The sequence below is a fragment of the Chiloscyllium plagiosum genome, unplaced genomic scaffold (genome assembly GCF_037043375.1).
Source record: "Chiloscyllium plagiosum isolate Xiang-an unplaced genomic scaffold, Cpla_swu_hap1 HiC_scaffold_19, whole genome shotgun sequence".
Lineage (NCBI taxonomy): Eukaryota > Metazoa > Chordata > Chondrichthyes > Orectolobiformes > Hemiscylliidae > Chiloscyllium > Chiloscyllium plagiosum.
Genome location: NW_028270157.1, coordinates 4380633 through 4400244, shown reverse-complemented (window position 1 = coordinate 4400244; position 19612 = coordinate 4380633). Strand labels below are relative to the sequence as shown.

Sequence of the window (19612 nt, the reverse complement as noted above, 5' to 3'; positions counted from 1 at the left end):
CGAGTCGGGCGCACGGCCGCCAGAGTTTGCACGGTCTGCACCGCGGATTCTCCCCTTCCCCCATCCCACCCTCCCCCCATCACTCACCCTCCCCTCACTCTCCCTTCCAGCACTCTCCCCTGCGCCTCAGCAGCTCCTGATGCCCAGAATGGGGAGCAGCGTAAAGAGACTGACCAGTCAGCCACCTTACCTCCAGGCCGCCTGCCTTTACGCCGCTGCTCCGCCGAATGTGCAGGAGGTCCGCCTGGAGCCGGCCTCCGGTCCCCAGCAACAACAACAACCCGGCAGCGCCGGCCCGTCCCCCAGCAGCAAGTTCAAGCAGCAGCTGAAAAGGCAGCGCTCCTGTTCCCCCGAGTTACTGCGCTGCAAGCGGCGCCTGAATTTCAGCGGCTTCGGTTACAGCCTCCCCCCGCAGCAGCCGGCAGCAGTGGCCCGGCGGAACGAGAGGGAGAGGAACCGGGTGAAGCTGGTCAACCTGGGCTTCGCCACCCTCCGGGAGCATGTCCCCAACGGCAGCGCCAACAAGAAGATGAGCAAGGTGGAGACGCTGCGCTCGGCGGTGGAGTATATCCGGGCGTTACAGCAACTTCTGGATGAACACGATGCAGTGAGCGCGGTTTTCCAAGCCGGCCTGCTCTCCCCCACTCTCTCCACCGAGATCAACTCCATCGCTAGCTCTCCGGTCTCATCCTGCTCCTCCGAGGAGGTATCCAGCGAGCCTCTGAGTCCTGAGGAACAGGAACTCCTAGACTTTGCCAGCTGGTTTTGAGTGGTCTCTCACTCTCTCCATCTATCTCTCTCCATCTATCTCTCTCTCCATCTATCTCTCTCTCTCCATCTATCTCTCTCCCTCTTTCTCTCCATCTATCTCTCTCTCCATCTATCTCTCTCTCTCCATCTCTCTCTCTCCTTCTTTCTCTCCATCTCTCTCTCTCCCTCTATCTCTCCCCCTGTACCACTCTATCTCTCCCTCCATCTCTCTTTCTCTCCTTCCCTCTACCTCTATTTCTCTCCCTCTATCTGTCTTTCCCTCCCTCTCTCTCCACCCACCTCTCTTTCCCTCTATCTCTCTCTCTGTATCACTCTCTCTTTCTCTCCCTCCCTCTACCCATCTTTCTCTCCCTCCCTCCAGCTATCATTCTCTCTGGGCAGCGGATATGGACTTCAATGGCGCTGCCATCCGGACCGCCCGAGATTCCTCTCCACTTCAAGATACTTGAGGGAGTGCTACCATTTCTGCCCTGGGTTGCGCTCCCTGCCCGCCCTGGATGTGACTGTCACCTCTCTTCCCCCCGCCCCCCCACCACCCAAACACCCCGAGGTGAGGTGGCAGATGGTGGGGGTGCGTATGGAGGGTGTAGTTCCCGAATCCCCCGTGAATGGAGGAGGTACAGGGTCCCGGGAGCTGGTATCCCCGGCTCGATGGCCCGAATGGCCACCATCTGCACCGTCGCTATTCTGTAAACAAGAATCTCTCTGTCTGAAAGCAGTGTGGACACTGGAGATCTGAAAGAACCCGAGAACTGCTGGAGAAACTCACCAGCAAGTGTGGAGAGAGAGAGTTAATGTTTCAAGTCTGGAGTGGCTTCTTCAGAACTGAAAGATGTTGGTAAAAACAGTATGTTTATGTCTTTTTGACAGAATAAACTGTCAACTGTCTAAAAGAGCTAACTGTCAGAAGTATAGGATAAAATATTCTTCCATCCTTTTCAGTTCTGAAGGGATTACATTGCATTAGAAACGTGAGCCCTCTCTGTCTCCCTCTGCTAGTCTTACTGAATTTTTCCTGCATTTTCTGTGTTTCCATCCTGTACCTGTGTGGTGGACATCGTCAACCATCGTGCCTCGCCTCTCCAAATCAGTCAGGAGGAACAGTAAAGCAAGGTGGGGATTCCCAGGGAAACAGGGACCGGAGGTGGCGGCCTTACAAGACTCCCATCCTGCCCTGGCAAGAAGCCTTCATTGGCGAAGCCGCCCCGTGGATGCAATCACACTGAGTTCCGGGGCACCCTCGCCCCCTTCCCTCTGCCCCCTCCCCTCCGTTGTACTGGACAACCTGCAACAATCACCTGACGCCAGCGGTTAGCACTGCCTGCTCCCAGCTACTGTCCCTCTGCCAAGTTCACACCAACTCCGAGAACTCTCACAGACTTCTCAATCTGACCAACAGCACCATGTTATGGATGAGGTTCTTTCTTTGTCACATTTAATGCTTTACCCAATCAAAGAGCTGTTTTTTTAAATAATACTTTTATAATATTTTCAATATTGAATGCTTCAGGCCTTGAGTTTTTTTAATTACAAGAAAAAAATCTATTTGTATCTATGCTAACCAGTTCTGAATTATATTAAGCTATTTTTGTATATAAGAGAGATGATTTATAGAGTTTTGTACACGACCTCGTTTTTTTTGTAAATATGTGTCGGGTCATCAGCTAAGGGAGAGTGTGATATCCGCACCATTGCCTTTGCATCTTCATCCGGGAGTTGCCGTTCTGCCAATTGGAATGTCAGGGATTCGGTTGGTGGATGACACATCCTGCTCTGACCTGCCGAAGAGTTCACCTAGTGTCTTATTCTCGTGTTTGGGAGCGGAACCTAACTGATTTCACTGCCTGAAGCAAACGGAACCATGTCTCCATGCTAAACGGCGGAATACAACTATCTGTTCTCGGCCCTGTTTTTGGTCCTATATATATTTATATATGAAGAGTTTTTGTTTTGTTTTGCAAACTGACAAAAGCGTGTCCCTATGATGTCTTTTTCCTACATATTAGTTTCATAATAAAGCATTTTTATATTTAAAAACAAAACTATCCTTGTTCGATGCAATGTATCTGCTTCACCAATATATCCAGCCTCGAACTTTAGATTTAAAAAAAAATCGTGGCCTTGGGATCTTCTAGGAAACCCTTGAAGGGTAGACGGGGCCCTGGTTTAATGTCCCTTTTTGCCGTTCGTGGGATGTGGGCTTTTATTGAGCCAGCATTTATTGCACATCCCCAATTGCCCTGGGGAAGGTGATCGTGAGCTGCCTTATAAAGCAGGTGAGATGTAGGTGCTATTAGGGAGGGAGTTGGCCCAGGAACGGCGATGTATTTCCAAATCAGGGTGGTGAGTGGTTTGGAGGGGAACTTGCAGGGGGTGGTGTTCCCATATATCTGTTACCCTTGCCCTTCGAAATAATCGTGGGTTTGGAAGGTGCTGTATCGGGAACCTTGATGAGTTTCTGCAGTGCATCTTGTAGATGGTACACACTGCTGCTACTGAGCGTCGGTGGGAGAGGGAGAGGATGGTTGTGGATCTGATACCAATCAAGTGGGGCTGCTTTGTCCCTGGATGGTGTTATATTCCTGAGTGTTCAAGAAGGCGATCTTGTGGAGCAGCGTCTCTGCCTCTGAGCCAAGAGCCCTGAGTTCAGGCCCCACCTCAGGACTGGTTGGCCAGGGGAGGTTGTTAACCAACCTGCGAATCTGCCCCCTTGCCCTTTTCTGGCGACTTGAAGAATAGGGAAGTCCCCAGTTCAGTCCGAACAGAGTGGGAGCTGGAGTGCAACATCGCCGTAAGCACGTGTCATCCTGGACTGACACGTCCAGGCAGACGGGGACTATTCCCTCATCCCCCGGACATGTTCCACTCACGTTGGCTGTGCACTGCGGCGGAGAGTGTGGAGTTTGAGTTGGGAGTCCCGACCAGACTGAACCCCATAGACTTTAAAGTTTAAATGGGTTGGCGGGGGTCTAGGATGGAACAGGAAGGTGGAGGTAACGTGTTCAATTCTCTGCACATCCCACGTATCGATCAGCCGTTAAGCTCTGTGACATGTCTCAGGCATTCGAAGGCCCGACAATTTGATTACCAAATATCCTCCACAGCGCCAGCTGTGATTTTCTTACATAGCTTTAAGAGACCGCTTTCAAAACGCGCTGCGGTGTTTTGTTGGCTACTCTCTGTCAGTTAGTGGGGACGTGACAGGAATATTAGTTCTGTCTATTCCGGTTGTCCTTACGACTTGTCATCGGAAACGAGACGAACATTCCGCTTGCGTACACGCAGCCAAGCGGAACCGTGAATGGGCCAGCGCTCCGCCGTTAGACAATAGCCCAGGCTCCAGGTCGGAAATGTATTGCTGCTGGATTCTCCTCAGTTTAAGGATTGGCTAGCGGGGATGGGATGGGATGGGGGAGGGGGAGATGTGATTGTGGAACTGAACTGGAAAAATATAAGTAATTGCTGCCAGATTTGCGGGGGGTCCAATAGAGAGGCGGTCCTTTAATGTGGGTCGCCTCTCTCTCTCACACACAGTCTCTCTTTCACACACACTCTCTCTCTCTCTCACACACACACACAAACTGTCTCTCTCTCTCTCTCACACACACAGTCTTTCTCTCCCACACACACACTGTCTCTCTTTCACACACACAGTCTCTCTCTCACACACACACACACAGTCTCTCTCTCCCACACACACACTGTCTCTCTCTCTCACACACACACAGTCTCTCTCTCCCACACACACACTGTCTCTCTCTCTCTCTCACACACACACACATAGTCTCTCTCTCTCACACACACACACTGTCTCTCTCTCTCTCTCTCTCTCTCTGGGACAGTATTCAAGTTGCTTCACCATTCCTAACGTTCAAAGAATGACTGCTCCAAAGCTCAGAAATGCTACGTCTCTGGGATGTACTTTGCACCAGGGTATCGGATAAAAGACGCCCGTCTAAAATCCACACTTTAATCACCAGCACACCGGCCTTTGAGCTTGAAAGAGGGAGGATGGGGTAGGTGGGGTGGAGCAGGGGAGGTTTAGCATTGATGCCGATCCAGTTAGCAGATTCCAGAACGTTCGTCATGATTTGGAGACGCCGGTGCTGGACTAGGGTGGACAAAGTTAAAAACTCAGCCAGCACCAGGTTATAGTCCAACAGGTTTATTTGGAAGCAGCGCTCCGAAAGCTAGTTCTTCCAGATATACCTGTTGGACGATAACCTGGGATTGTGCGACTTTTAACTTTCCACAACTTTCATCAACCACGTGCCTTGGATCCGAAACAAAAAGTACTGGAGAAACCCAACAGGTCCGACAGCATCCGTGAAGAGGCCTGTGACCCTTCTTCAGAAACCTGACTAGAGCAGTTTGTTCAACAGTAGATTTGGGAGTTGGCTGAAATTTGGAAACTGCCCCAGAGGAGCCACAGCCGGCAGGGGAGATGATGTTTTTACACAGCGTGCTGTGATTTGGAGATTTTGTTTTAACACAGGGTGCTGTGGTTGGCAGGGGATTTTTTTTTTACACGTGGTGCTGTGATTTGGAGAAGTTTTTTTTTACAGTGTGCTGTGATTTGGAGGCGCAGGAAACCGTTTCAAGAGCAGTTTTGAATAAAGAGAGAATTGGAGAAATATTTGTTGGGGAAATGAGGGGATTGGACAAATAGATCTTCCAAGGGCTAACACACACATACACGCACTCACACACACAAACACACTCACACCGGACACACACCGGGCACACACACTCACAGGAGAAAGTGAGGGCTGCAGATGCTGGAGATCAGAGCTGAAAATGTGTTGCTGGAACAGTGCAGCAGGTCAGGCAACATCCAGGGAACAGGATTCTCCTGTTCGATTCTCCTGTTCCCTGGATGCTGCCTGACCTGCTGCGCTTTTCCAGCGACACATTTTCACCACACACTCACATACCAGGCACACACACACTCTCGGTCGAATATACTGTAAATGATATACCGCGATCCTGTTCTGAATGCAAACCGTTATACATCTCAGAAAATCAGAAACTCAGGCAGAAAATCAAAACTACTTGTCACGGAGCCTCCATAGGTTTTACAAAGTCACAAAGAATGGTTGCCACCGTTTAACTTGGAGAGAAGCTTGAGGAGGGGAACTGATTCAGGTGTACAACGGGCAGACCGCGAGAAAGGTTTATCTCCCCGTCCCCCCAGCAATGGGGTGGATAACCAGGGGACACAGTTTTCAAGTAGCGAGCAGGTTTAGAGGGGATTTGAGGAAACAAACAGAAACAGGTGGGGAATCTGGTACTCTCTGCCTTTAGAAGCAGAAACCCTCATCACATTGCAGAAACATTTAAATGTTTTTCATGCGATGGGCCAAGTGCTGGAATATGGGATTAGAATAGTTAGAAGCTCGATGACCGGGTTGGACATGACGGGCCGAAGTGCCTCCATCCTCTGACTCTAATTGCAGGAACGCCTCTTCACTGGGACCTGGCCTCTGCGACAGCTGGCCTGTTTCTGCTAAACTAATATTCTTTCAAGGATTCGTGGTGCTAGAAAAGCACAGCAGTTCAGGCAGCATCCAAAAGCCCTTTTGCTCGAAATGTCGATTTTACTGCTCCTCGGATGCTGCCTGAACTGCTGTGCTCTTCCAGCCCCACTAATCCAGAATCTGGTTCCCAGCATCTGCAGTCATTGTTTTTACCTCGTTGATTTTAATATCCTTTCAAACCCACTCCATCTTTCAGAACCTTGCTTTCAGTTCCTGTCCTATCACCATTCCTGATGAAGGGCTTTAGCCCGAAACGTCGACTCTCCTGTTCCTCGGATACTGCCTGACCTGCTGTGCTTTTCCAGCACCACTCCCTCAACTCTGCCTCTCCAACATCTGCAGTCCTCACTTTCTCCGAGTTGATTTCAGTTCCTATTCCGAACCCGTGAAGTATGAACGGGATGAGCACGGTCTCAGGTCCCTCAGGTGGGGGTCTGATATGAGCTCTCTCCATCTCCTGAGCATTTGGTCCTACAGAGTGACCTGGAAATCATTCACTGCCGCCTCCGCGTTGTCTCCCCAGCGCCTGGACAGAAGAAAAAAACTACAGTGTTCTCAGAAATATACGGAGAAACCATTTCAACCCACTCTCGGGACTCGGCGTGTCACTCTCACCAATAATCTGCCATGTGGAAAATCACTATTCCTAACAGCAAACACCAATTTTGAAGCGAAATAGTTACAGAACACCGACTCCCCCTACAAGTCATCGCTCGATTTATGATTATTCTGGTAACCAGGGTGTGGAGGTGCTGCTGTTGGACAGGGGTTGAATTGAATTGAATTGAATTTATTGTCACGTGTACCAAGGCACAGTGAAAAGCTTTGCCTTGCGAGCAATGCAGAGTTAAGTAGCAAAGATAGTCAATAATAGGTTAACCCCAGAGGCAAAAACAGAGGTACAGGAGAATGTTAAGAGTTTGTGAGCCCATTCCGTAGTCTAACAACAGTAGGGTAGAAACTGTGCGTGTGTTCAGTCATCTGTACCATCTCCCCAGTGGTAGATGTTGTAGAAAAGCATTGCCAGGTTATAGTCAAAAAGCAGGCGCCTCAACAATGCAGAGGTACTCGGCCTGAGGGCGTGGCCTATCGCGACAGGAATTGCACGCTGATTTGCAGATGGCATGTACCTTCAGTCAGCTCACAGGCTGATGGAAATGGATTGACAGCTCAATTAGCCCCGGTCAGGGGACTGAAGGAGCTGGTTAGAGAGAGTGTATAACAGAGGGAAGGAGATGGAGAGATAGTAAGAAAGATGGAGAGAGTGTATGCAAAAGAGATGGAGAAAGAAGAGATATTGAGAGGGGGAATTTGACGAAGAAATGGAGAGCGTGTGTGAGAGAGAGAGGATGATGGAGAGATAGGGAGACAGAAATAGAGTGTGTCAGAGAGCACGAGGATGATGGAGAGATAGGGAGAGAGAAATAGAGTGTGTCAGAGAGCGCGAGGATGATGGAGAGATAGGGAGACAGAAATAGAGTGTGTCAGAGAGCGCAAGGATGATGGAGAGATAGGGAGACAGAAATAGAGTGTGTCAGAGAGAGCGAGGATGATGGAGAGATAGGGAGATAGAAATAGAGTGTGTCAGAGAGAGCGAGGATGATGGAGAGATAGGGAGACAGAAATAGAGTGTGTCAGAGAGAGCGAGGATGATGGAGAGATAGGGAGACAGAAATAGAGTGTGTCAGAGAGCGCGAGGATGATGGAGAGATACGGAGAGAGAAATAGAGTGTGTCAGAGAGAGAGAGGATGATGGAGAGATAGGGAGACAGAAATAGAGTGTGTCAGAGAGAACGAGGATGATGGAGAGATAGGGAGACAGAAAAAGAGTGTGTCAGAGAGAACGAGGATGATGGAGAGATAGGGAGACAGAAATAGTGTGTGTCAGAGAGAGCGAGGATGATGGAGAGATAGGGAGAGAGAAATAGAGTGTGTCAGAGAGAGAGAGGATGATGGAGAGATAGGGAGACAGAAATAGAGTGTGTCAGAGAGCACGAGGATGATGGAGAGATAGGGAGACAGAAATAGAGTGTGTCAGAGAGCGCGAGGATGATGGAGAGATAGGGAGACAGAAATAGAGTGTGTCAGAGAGCGCGAGGATGATGGAGAGATAAGGAGATAGAAATAGAGTGTGTCCGAGAGAGCGAGGATGATGGAGAGATAGGGGGAGAGAAATAGAGTGTGTCAGAGAGAGCGAGGATGATGGAGAGATAGGGAGAGAGAAATAGAGTGTGTCAGAGAGCGCGAGGATGATGGAGAGATAGGGAGACAGAAATAGAGTGTGTCAGAGAGAGCAAGGATGATGGAGAGATAAGGAGATAGAAATAGTGTGTCAGAGAGACCGAGGATGATGGAGAGATAGGGAGAGATCGAGGGAATGTGTGAGAGAAATGGAAAGAATGTGTACAAAAGAGAGGGAGGGAGATGCAAAGGCAGTGAGAGTTTGAGTGAGTAAAAGACAGCTGTGGAGAGATTGAGTGAGAGACGAAGAGTAAGAGAAAGATGGAGACAGCGAAAGAGAGGGATGGAGATAGAGAGAGATAGAGTGAAGGAGACTGCAAGAGAGTTCGAGGTGAAAAGAGTGTGAGAGAGGTGTGGAGAGATAGGGAGCGGCAGAGATTGAGAGAGAGTGACGAGGTGGAGAGGCAGAGACAGAGGGAAGTTTGGAGAGAGTGAGAGAGGCGTTAGACTGTGAAATGTAGGCCATGAGGAGGGCGGCGAAAGGAAAGCTGCGTTCCTGTTGTGAGGGCGACGCTCACTTTGTACCAAACCCGCCCCTCTCCCCCCTCCCCGGCGCCTCTCCGCCCCCTCCCCATTACCATCCCGGCGTCTTTACGCCCCTTCCCGCCCCTCTCCCACCCCTCCCCCCTCCCTAGCCCCATTCCGCCCCCGTCCCCTTCTCCCTCCGCCCCCTCCCCTACGCCTCTCCGCCCCTCCTCCTCCCCGCGCCCCCTCCGCCTTTTCCCCATTTTCCTCCTCTCCCTCCCCATCCGCTCCCTCCGCTCAGCCCCCGCTCGGGACCGCTCTCCCTCCCATAGTTTCTGCATTGATTGATTTTTAGATCCACAGGGAAGAGAAGGTGGTTGGTTGGGGGGGTGTGACTGGGAGCCTTGGAAAGGCTGTTTGCAACGGAAAAAAAGAACTTTAATGTCCCCGTTTAAATGTGCGTCAAACATTAAATACTCCCGCAATAAACCCTCGGCCAGATATAAATCTCGGCTGAACGCAGTTTGCTTTAACACAGCATTTGGCCGTTACAAGTGTCCCCGAGTGAAATTGGCAGAATCTCGAGTAAAAATCACACTGTGTGCTTTACCCCCCAAAAAATCCCACCTCCTGCCATCGGTCTGAAAGAACATCAAAATTTCATTCCTTTAATAAACATTAATTCCTTTAACAACAAAATGTAAATTGTGTGCAATTGGTAACCCTCTCTTTAGAGAATTTAACAGGAAACCAGTGATTGACTCGATACACAGGCCCCCAGTCTGACTGTAAATAGGTATCAAACACCGACACTCCCAATATTGAGAAGCAGTAATTTTACTGGACTTGCTGATTAAACTCAAAGGTTAGTTAAATTACACAGCATCCCCTCCTTTCCCCCACCTACTCCCTCCCCAAACTCATGAATAATGCTGGTCTCCCTTGGCTGCGTGTACCCCGAGCGCCGGCTCTCAAATAAAGCAGCGCTCTGTTTAGACAGTTCGAATGAATTCCATTCCATCGCCGCGATTAAGAAGATAAAAGCAACACAATTAAGGGTTCGCCTGTCATTAATCATTATCGCTTTTCTCCGCCAGCCTGTCAACCGTGATGAAAATAAAAAATGCCATATCTAATTGCTTTTATTTACTCAACCCCCGGCAAAGAAAAGGGAAGAGAGAGAGAGAAAAAAGTTTGGGAGAATTGAGAGCGAGATAAGCGGCGCACGGATGCTCAATGTCAAACACACTTTGGTTAATCTGTCTTTTCACTCCGCCGAGCATTGATTGGCACTGGACCCAAACCCACGGCGCAGATTGGACGCTATAATCCACTTGCACTCGTCTTAAACGCGGCTGGAATGAGCAATGAGACCATCTCTGTAAGCCCACAAGCATTCCTGAATCACTGCACTCGCCACAAGGCTCAGCAAGAGCAGCTTTAAAGCGTTTTAAAATCCACATTATCAACGGCAAAGTAACAGTCATTGCGCTTCGGTCAGAATCTCGGGAAAACAGACCATGAAAGGGCAGGTTTTGTTCGGCCGCAGGGGCTGGGAGTGGTGGTGAGGGGGGAGTGCGGTGTGGATGGTGGAGTCACTTTTATGAAGTTATTTAATTATATTTTGGGGCGAGTGGAGCAATTATATTGCTGTCGTTTTAATTAATTTTGCGGGGGACTGGAGTACTTTTTATGAAGTTATTTTAATCATTTTGCGGGGTGTACAATAACTTTTATGCAGTGATTTTTATCAATTCATTTTTGGGGGTAATACAATAAGTTTTGTGAAGTATTTTTTATCAATTCATTTTTGGGGGGTGTGGATTCACTTTTCTGAAATAATTTTAATTAATTTTGGCGTGAAAGTAGAGTAAGTTTTCTAAAGTAATTTTATTAATTTATGTTTGAGGGGCGGGGAATCACTTTTATGAAGTAATTCTAATTAATTAATTTTTGACGAGGGTGGGGCAAGTTTTAAGAAGTAATTTCAATTCATTGACTTAGGGATATGCGGAGTCATTTTTATGGAATATTTTTAATTATTTTTTTTGGAGGGGGGAGGCTTCTCGATCATTCGGAGCAGTGTCTCCTTCTCTGTTCCTGGCGTGAATTTCCATTTGGGGCACAGGGAGTTGCAGTTTATTACAGAGGGAAAGGCAGCATGCTGTTACTGTGAAATGCAGTTTTGATTGATATCCAAAGCACTTCCACCAGAACTAGACCGTGACATGGTAAATGAAAAAAATGCCATATGGATGTTACATTGAGCAGACAATACAGGAACGATTAAAGGCTACAGGCACCAAGAGAGCAGCGGATCCGAGATGAAATTACGCCAATATGCCCCTGAAAGGGCGGATTAATTGCGAAACAACAGCAAAACCCCAATTCGAAGTTCCATTAATTTAAAACTTTACGCTTTCTTGCAGTAACATCTACTGAAACTGAATTTGTCATTTGCTGTGTCGAAACCGCCCCCTATTTAAAACCAAACAGAACTCATTGTGCACTTTAACCCAGTTTCATATTTTGACTCCCTCTCGCAAAAAAGATTCAAAGAATCACAATGAACCAATCACAATACAAATTTTAAAAAGTCTACACAAAATAAACCAATTAAAATCGAAACAAAGGCAATGGACACAAAAGTAGAAATTGCTCGAAAAGCTCAGCAGATCTGGCAGCATCTGTGGAGAGAGAAATCAGGGTTAACGTTTCGGGTCGAGTGACCCTTCTTCAGACCCTCCAAATTTACAGCATCTGCAGTTCTTTGGGTTTTTATTAAAGGTCAGCCCAATAAAACCGGTCAGCGTTCAGAGAAGCCAAAACAGTGATATGTAAGTTCTTGATTTGTAGGGGAATGAAGGGTTACGGGAAGAAGGCAGGAGAATGGGATTTCAGCCAGGATCGAGGAGCAGACTCGATGGGCCGAATAGCCTAATCCTGCTCCTATATTTGATGGTCTTATTATGGCCTAAAACAGAATCAGTTATAGACAGGACGAAGTAAACAAGCAAAGTCGCCATAGTGCCGGATTGTCCTTATCCGAAAACTACTAACGTTGAAAAAAAATGTCGAAATGTTTCAGCCAAAGAAATGCAAGGAAAAAGCAAAATAAAGCAAAAACAAAGTAAGAGCTCAATCCATAGTCATTCGGTTAATGCTGGCCCTGCCTGCGCCCCCCAGGACACTCTTTAAATCCTATTCAACTAAACCCAGGAATAGCTGGAGAAACTCAGCAGGTCGGACAGCATCTGTCCAGAGAGAAACAAAGTTAATGTTTCGAGCCCACTGACCCTTCAGAAGACTTACAAAAGTCAAACCAGATTATAGTCCAACAGGCTTTCGGAGTGTTGCTTCTTCATCAGGACATTCCGAATGAAGGTCTTACGCCCGAAACCTGCTGCTCAGATGCTGCCTGACCTGCTGTGCTTTTCCAGCGCCGCGCTTTGCGACTATAACCTGGTGTCGTGTGACTCCTGACTTCGTGCACCCCAGTCCAACACCAGCATCTCCATATCAGACCATTTACGATTGTGATTTACAGATATCCATTTCCAACTTCAGTCATATTTATTATGCGCAATGATTTGGGGAGCGAGGACACTAACTTTGCTTTCTCGCCCAGATGCTGCCAGACCTGCTGAGTTTCTCCAGCAATTTCTGTTTTTGGACCAGAGAAGAAAGCGGGTTTGATGAAAGCTGCACAATTAATATGGAGCAGTGCAGCAGTTCAACAGAAAACCACAGACGTCAAAGTGCGGCAATAAGTATTAGTTTGTCAAAACAGTCTGACTATTTTGGATCACAGTATCCATTGAGTTAATACTGGCTAAAAGACTATTCACAGTGCTGAATGCAAATCAGCGATAAGCAGTTCTTTTTAACCTGAAAAGGGCGATTTTCGCTTTGCATATCTATATAGCAAGAGCTGCATGTCAAACATAATTCACCATGCCGTATTCTTGGGCTTCGAATTCATCAGGCCTGAAGAGATTACCTCTTCGTTCAGTGATTAATGAGCTGCTGTGTGATTTCAACTGTAATGACTTTCCGATCATCAAGAACCATAGTCGTATTTCTTTTGTGGATTTGCAAAGCTATTATCAAGGGGGCTACAGCCCAAAAAGATTTCTCAGATAGCTAAGTATTTCTGCAAATCTCAGCACCTCTTATCTTGCCCCCAAAGTGCGGTAACCATCGGATAGATCAGCACAACTCAAACCCCTCATCTTCTTCCTATTCTTTTACAAGTCGCTATTTTGTTTTGTTCGAATCTGGATTGGTAGCGCTGATAGTCCACAAAGTAAAGCTTCCGCTAGTTTAGAAAAGGCCAAGAGTAATTACTTTGTTTTCTAAATTTGGAGTCTAATTAATTTGGATATAATGCTATTCTGAGCAGAAAGATAACTAACATTTATCTTTATTGCCTCCTGGCCAAAGTGGAATGAGATAGGGCAACATGGATTATCTGGAAGTACACACAGTCCAGTATTATTATGCTAATAAAAATGTTGCCTCATTTCTAACATGGGTCAAAGTTGACAGTGGGTTGGGTATTACCTAACACCAACATGAAGATCTCACACAATTCTGGTAGCATGTAAATAAGTCAATTATGAGCTACTCAAGACCATTTTTGAATTCAGAAGTAGGTGTATCATCCCACAATACTTCTGGTAATATGGTGACAGAGCTCAGGCTCCTGAGCCCAAGGCTCACCTGCTCATTCTTCCATCTGCCTTTTCTTTTCTTTTTCTTTTCTCCTTGGCTGATGGGGGAGTGTGGGTCCAGCATGGTACCCAGCATCCCTATAGGGGGCTGCTACATCGACGGAGAGATGATGGTGAGGTGGGCCCAGCAGAAAAAGGATGTTGCCTGTAGAGTTGTGATTCATCATTGGTGGGTCCAGCACAGATGGCGGTGAGTCAGTGGAAGGAGGAGTGATGGTGCAAGAGGGGTGATGGTGAAGAAGGGCTGATGGTGCAGGAGGAGTGATGGTGAAAGAGGGGTGATGGTGCAGGAGGGGTGATGGTGAAGAAAGAGTGATGGTGAAGGAGGGGTGATGGTGCAGGAGGGGTGATGGTGCAAGAGGGGTGATGGTGAAGAAGGGGTGATGGTGAAGGAGGGGTGTTGGTGCAGGAGGGGTGATGGTGAAGGCATTGGAATGAAGATAGACTCTCTTTCAGCTTTATCTTTTGAATTTCTTTTTCTTAAGCGATTCAAAATGGCACCAGATCATGGTGACAGTTGAAGATTTTCACTGCATTTTACTGTATTATTCACTGTAAATACACGTAGCAATAAATCGTTTGTTCATTCATTCATTCAATTGTGCCTTGGTTGTGATTACACCTGGATATTTCTGTGCAATTTTGGACTCCCTGTATAAAGAGGATAGACAGTTGCTAATCAATCTGTCCAAATGTATTATGACAAACCTCTGGAACAGGTGAGACTTAAATGCAGGGCTCCTGGTTCAGAAGCAGATACATTACCACTGATATACTTGCCATGGAGAAAGTGCAGTGAAGGTTCACTTGGCTGATACTGGGGATGGCAGGATAATTCTGTGAGGAGAGGTTGGTTCAACTGAACCTATTTTCACTACAGTTTGGAAGGATGAGAGGGGATCTGGTTGAAAACAATAAATTCTAGCAGAGCTGGACAGATAGGGCAGGGAGGACATTTCCTCTTGATGGGGAGTCTAAAACCAGAGGACACAGTCATTGGATACAGGATAGCCCATTTAGGATGGAGATGAGAGAATTCTTCACTCTGAGGTTAGTGACCTGGTTGAATTCTCTACCACTAGAAGCTGTGGAGGTTGGTAGGAAAGATAAACAGGAAAGCATTTTGTGAAGAAGACATAATAAAGTTGCACATGGATATGGATAAATTGAGTGAGTGGGGAAAAATCTGGTAGAAGGGGAATGAAAAGGCATTTACTTTGGCAAGAGGAATATAAAAGCAGATAATCAATTAAGCAGGGAACAATCATGGAAATCCATTGGAATTTAGGTCTTCCAGCACATGAGTCACAAAAGTTATTGTGCAGCTACAGCACTTAATCAAAAAGGCTAATGGGATGTTATCCCTTATTGCAGTAAAAATTGAATTCAAGAGTAAGGATTGTGTTTCAGTTATACAAGACATTAGTGAGACTTTATCTTGAAAATGGTTTGTATTTTTGGTTTCCTTATTTAAGGTAGGATGTAAATGCACTGGAGGTGGCTCAGAAGAGGTTTACTGGATTGATCCCTGATGTGAGGGTGCTGGTGTTGGACTAAGGTTGACATCGTCAGGTGAAGTGACTTCACCTGATGAAGGAGCAGCGCTCTGAAAGCTTGTGATTTCAGACAAACCTGTTGGATTCTTGCCTGGTATCTTATGCCTTCTGGATTGATCTCTGGTTGTCTAATGAGGAAAGGTTGGACAGGCTGGGCTTATTTACACTGAAGTTTAGAGAGTGGCACATGATTTGTTTGAAGTGTATAAGATCCGGAATGGTCTTGATGAGGTAGACATGGAAGTAATGTTTCCTCTTGTGGTGAGTCCAGAACAATAGGATACTGTTTTAAAGTTATGTGTCACATTATCACGACAGACATGTGGAAAAACTTTCATTTTCAGTGGATTGTATGAATTTGAATTGTTCTGTTCCAGGAGCCAATGTAGACAGGGTCATCCAATATTTTTGAAGTGAATACATTCTTGTTAGGCTGGAGAATCAATGGTAATTCGGGGTAGACAAAAATGTGAAATTCAAAATACAAACAGATCTTCTATCTTCCTCTCCATCTCGTCTGCAGGAAAGTTGAGAGGCAATCTGCCCATCTTTTAGCCTAGCAATGGTGATAGATTCCTAAGTGCCATTTGTATCCTCAGCTCATGGGTCTTATTCCTTAGGCTCTCTGCATTAAAATATATTAAATTTAGCCTTGCTAAAAGCACTTATTTCTTATCTAGGTTATGTTATCTGGACTCACTCACTTTTGAACTTTTAATTCCAGTTTAGCTTCTCTCTCCCTTGAGCTACTTGGCAGGATCCCATCCTCCTGCCAATCTGGGTAATTGAGTGTGACAACGTGTCGGTAAGGTAATTAGGACTTCTAATTAAACTGCAACATCAGGGAGAATCTGTGTCTGCAGTTCCTGTCACTCAACTGGGTTACCTCAGTGATCCACTACAACCTAATCATGGGATCATTGTAAAAGAGGCAAATAAATGGTGCCAGCTTTTTTCTGTAAAAAGGCGACACATAATGGTTCATCAGCTGGGAATGAAAACCTCAGTTAGTTTTGTATCGCAAATGACCTGAACGAGTGTGTCAAATTACAAATTTCATGAAACTTTTTTTTAAAATTAAATTGTTCATTCCCTCCTCATAAAACTGTTATGGACATGGGGTCTTTTGGGGTATAGTCTGAGAGCATTATTCCATGAGTGAATTGTCACATTGTTCCAATATCTAACATATGTGGGTAGGAGTTAAATCTATACCCATGGCCCATAACATTGGGGTTCAATGTTGACTCATGCTAGAGAAATTAAGGACAGCATTAGATTAAATCCAAACGCTCATGTTGTCGCTGTAAAGAGCTGAAAGTATGAGGATTGGAAGAAATTTAAAAAGCAACAAATGAGGACCAAAACATAAATGAAGTGGCAGAAAATAGAATATGAGAGCAAGTTAGCAAGTTGGTAGGAATAGTTATAAATACATAAAAACAAAGATATTTAGTGAAATTTAAGGGCAGACTAGAAGGAAATCATAATGGGAATAAGGGAATGGCAAACAGATTGAAGAAAGATTTTGCACCTATTTCCACATTAGAAATGTCATAGAGCACAATGGATAGGCTGGAGAACCCAAGGTCAAATGAGAGTAAAGAGTGCAAAGTCAATAAAGACAGAGGATAAAGGAGAAATGAAAGGTGGCAAATTCCCTGGTTTGAAGGTTTCCATCGAGTACCAAAAGAGCTGGTTGTAGTGATAGGGGATGATGTTCCAGAATTCTTTATACTTTAAAATGGTCCCCATGAATTTCAGGTTTGCAAATGCATCAATATTATCCTAGAAAAGAGGAAGAGAAAAAAGAGAGAGCTAGAAACCAATTAACCTGACAACAATAAAAGTTAAAATGCTTGAATGTATGGTTAAGGATTTAAATAGGAGGATAGATAAAGGGGAACCAGTAAATGCAGTAGGTTTATATTTTCTGAAAACATCAAAGTAGATACAAAGGTGACACAAAGTAGATTATTACTCAAGATTAGGGATTATGGGATTAGTGGAAATATATGATTCTTAATTGAGGATTAGCTAGTGTAAAGAAAACAAAGTTAGCTTCCAAGTAAGAGGCTGTAACTAGTGGGGTACAACAAGAATTAGACTCAACTATTTGCAAACAACATCAATTACTTAGAAGAGGGGAACAAATGCATTACATCCAGACTTGGTGATAATGTAAAGCTAAGTGTGAAAGTAGTGTGGATGATATAAAGAGAAAGTAGATAGATATAACTGTTGAAATGATCAGATGGACTACAGTGAGGGAAAATGTGAAATTTCTGACTTCAGTGCAAAAGCAAAATATGTTTTGAAAGAAATAACATGAGAAAATGAAATGTAAATGTGGAGAGGAATTTGGGTTTCTAGTGCAGGAAATACAGAATGTTAGATGTATGGAGATACCACAAGCAATTCGGAAGACGTATGTTTATGTTAGTCTTTATTACAAAAGAATAGGAGTATAAAAATAACAAGGGGAGGCAGTGGTGTAGTGAAAGTATTGCTGGGTTAGTAATCCAGAACCCAGGCTCATGTGTAGGTTCCAATCCCATCACAGTTTGATTGGAATAAAAGTAAATCTATGAAGGCCTCTCTGATTTGCAAATGTCCTTCAGAGAATGAAATCTGCTGTGTATACTGAGTCTGACCTACAAATGAGTCCCGACCCAAGCCTATAGCAACATAGTTGACTCTGCCCTTGGAAATGGCTTTAGCTAGCCGCTCAATTCAAGGGAAAAATGAATTCCAGACCATGAATACATGTTGAGGAAAAGCAAATTCCCATTGCCTTCCCTCCTTCTATTTGTTTTTGCCTACTATCTTAAATTTATTTCCTCTAGTCGATGATGCACTTGCAAGGGGAAGAAAAAAAACTCCTTTTTTCCCCTATCAAAACCTCTCCAGATTTTCAGCACCTCAATCAAATTTACTGTTAACCCTTTGCTGCTCTGACAATAGGCCCATTTCTCTCGCCTCTCCATGGAATATAGAACATAGGAACTGGAGTAGGGCATTCAGCCTCTGTGCCTGTTCCACCATTCAATGGCAGACGTTACACAACACTAGGTTCATCCAACAGGTTTATTTGAAATTACAAGCTTTTGGAGCGCTGCTCTTTCATCAGGTGAAGTGATTATAACCTGGTGTCCTGTGATTCTGACTTCATCTACCCGTCCAACACTGCCACCTCCACATCATGGCTCCCATTCAATGAAATCACGGCTGGTCTGTGGTTCAACTCTGCCTTTGATCCACATCCCTCAATATCTTTCCTTAACAAAAAAACTGTCTCAGGTTTAAAATTAGCATATCTGAATTAAAATGAGCATATCTGAATTAAAATTAGCATATCTCAATTCCTTCATTGTGGGAACTTATATTACTTATCAAGGATACAGTCTGGCATTTTTAAACATAAAAAAAAGCTTCCCAATTTTGTTCTGCTTACATAAAAAAGTCTAAAACTTTTGGTTTATAATCTGTGAGAAAAAGGTGTCTTTACAGAAAAGAGCAAGACAAAAGTTGAGGCGGTTTAGAAATGTCAACTTGCAATTAAAACCAAAGCATTGGAAAGATACAGAACTTTTCTGCCCCTTAACATATTCTTCTGTTGATAAGCACGTGTTATATTTTAGTGGGGGGTGTGCTGAAACTCTGACAAAGGCCCCCAGTCGAAAGCATTTCAAGTCTTAGCGTAGTATTACGGTTGCTAGGGAATACCTGGCAACGAACTACAATACTTTCTTTTAGAGAGACCACTGCAAACATTAACCATGACAATGGCCTGAGGTTAAGGGCGACCCTTTTTTTTTGGCTGCATACACATACATTTCATCCGAGAAAATCGTTTTGTCTGTGTGTGTGTTCCACAAACTCTTGCTCCAATCAATGGCTGATCTGTGTTGAGAGGAGGGAGGGTGGTTTTTTTAGAAGCTTCCTCACACTTGTTTTTTTTTCCAGGAAGGGTGTTGGTAAAGAAGGCATAAACAGAAATGTGCTAGAAAGTGTATAGAACCTCACAAGGCTCGCTACGTGATGAAGTGGTCTTTAAAACACCCATAGAATTTCAAATTTGAAGCTCCCTTGAACAGCGAGAGGCAGCAGAAAGAACTTAGTGTTGCTTTTCTTTGCAATGGTCATCTTTTAAGGCAGTGCAGATAAAGCAGGTTCCCTCACTTACAGTGCACTAGTGGGCAAAAGCATAATGGGGAAGATGATAATGCACATTATTTATGTTAAAATGATGGAGAGAAACTTTGCAATTTAATTTGAAAATTGTGCAATCATTGCTTTGCTTGATTTC

General features: G+C 45.2%; 2 protein-coding genes across 2 annotated transcripts in view; one reads left to right on the top strand and one right to left on the bottom strand.

The window, feature by feature from the left end:
- Positions 1-2803, top strand: ascl1a (achaete-scute family bHLH transcription factor 1a). The gene has a single exon (XM_087997561.1). The coding sequence runs from the start codon at positions 140-142 to the stop codon at positions 767-769; it is 630 nt and encodes a 209-aa protein (XP_087853687.1). The 5' UTR covers positions 1-139; the 3' UTR covers positions 770-2803.
- Positions 2804-16893: 14090 nt separating this feature from the next.
- The window catches only part of LOC148146706 (uncharacterized), a 59801-nt gene continuing 57082 nt past the window's right edge, over positions 16894-19612 (bottom strand). Inside the window, 1 exon segment of the mRNA XM_087997549.1 lies at positions 16894-17091. Coding sequence (XP_087853675.1) covers positions 16894-17091 — 198 coding nt within the window.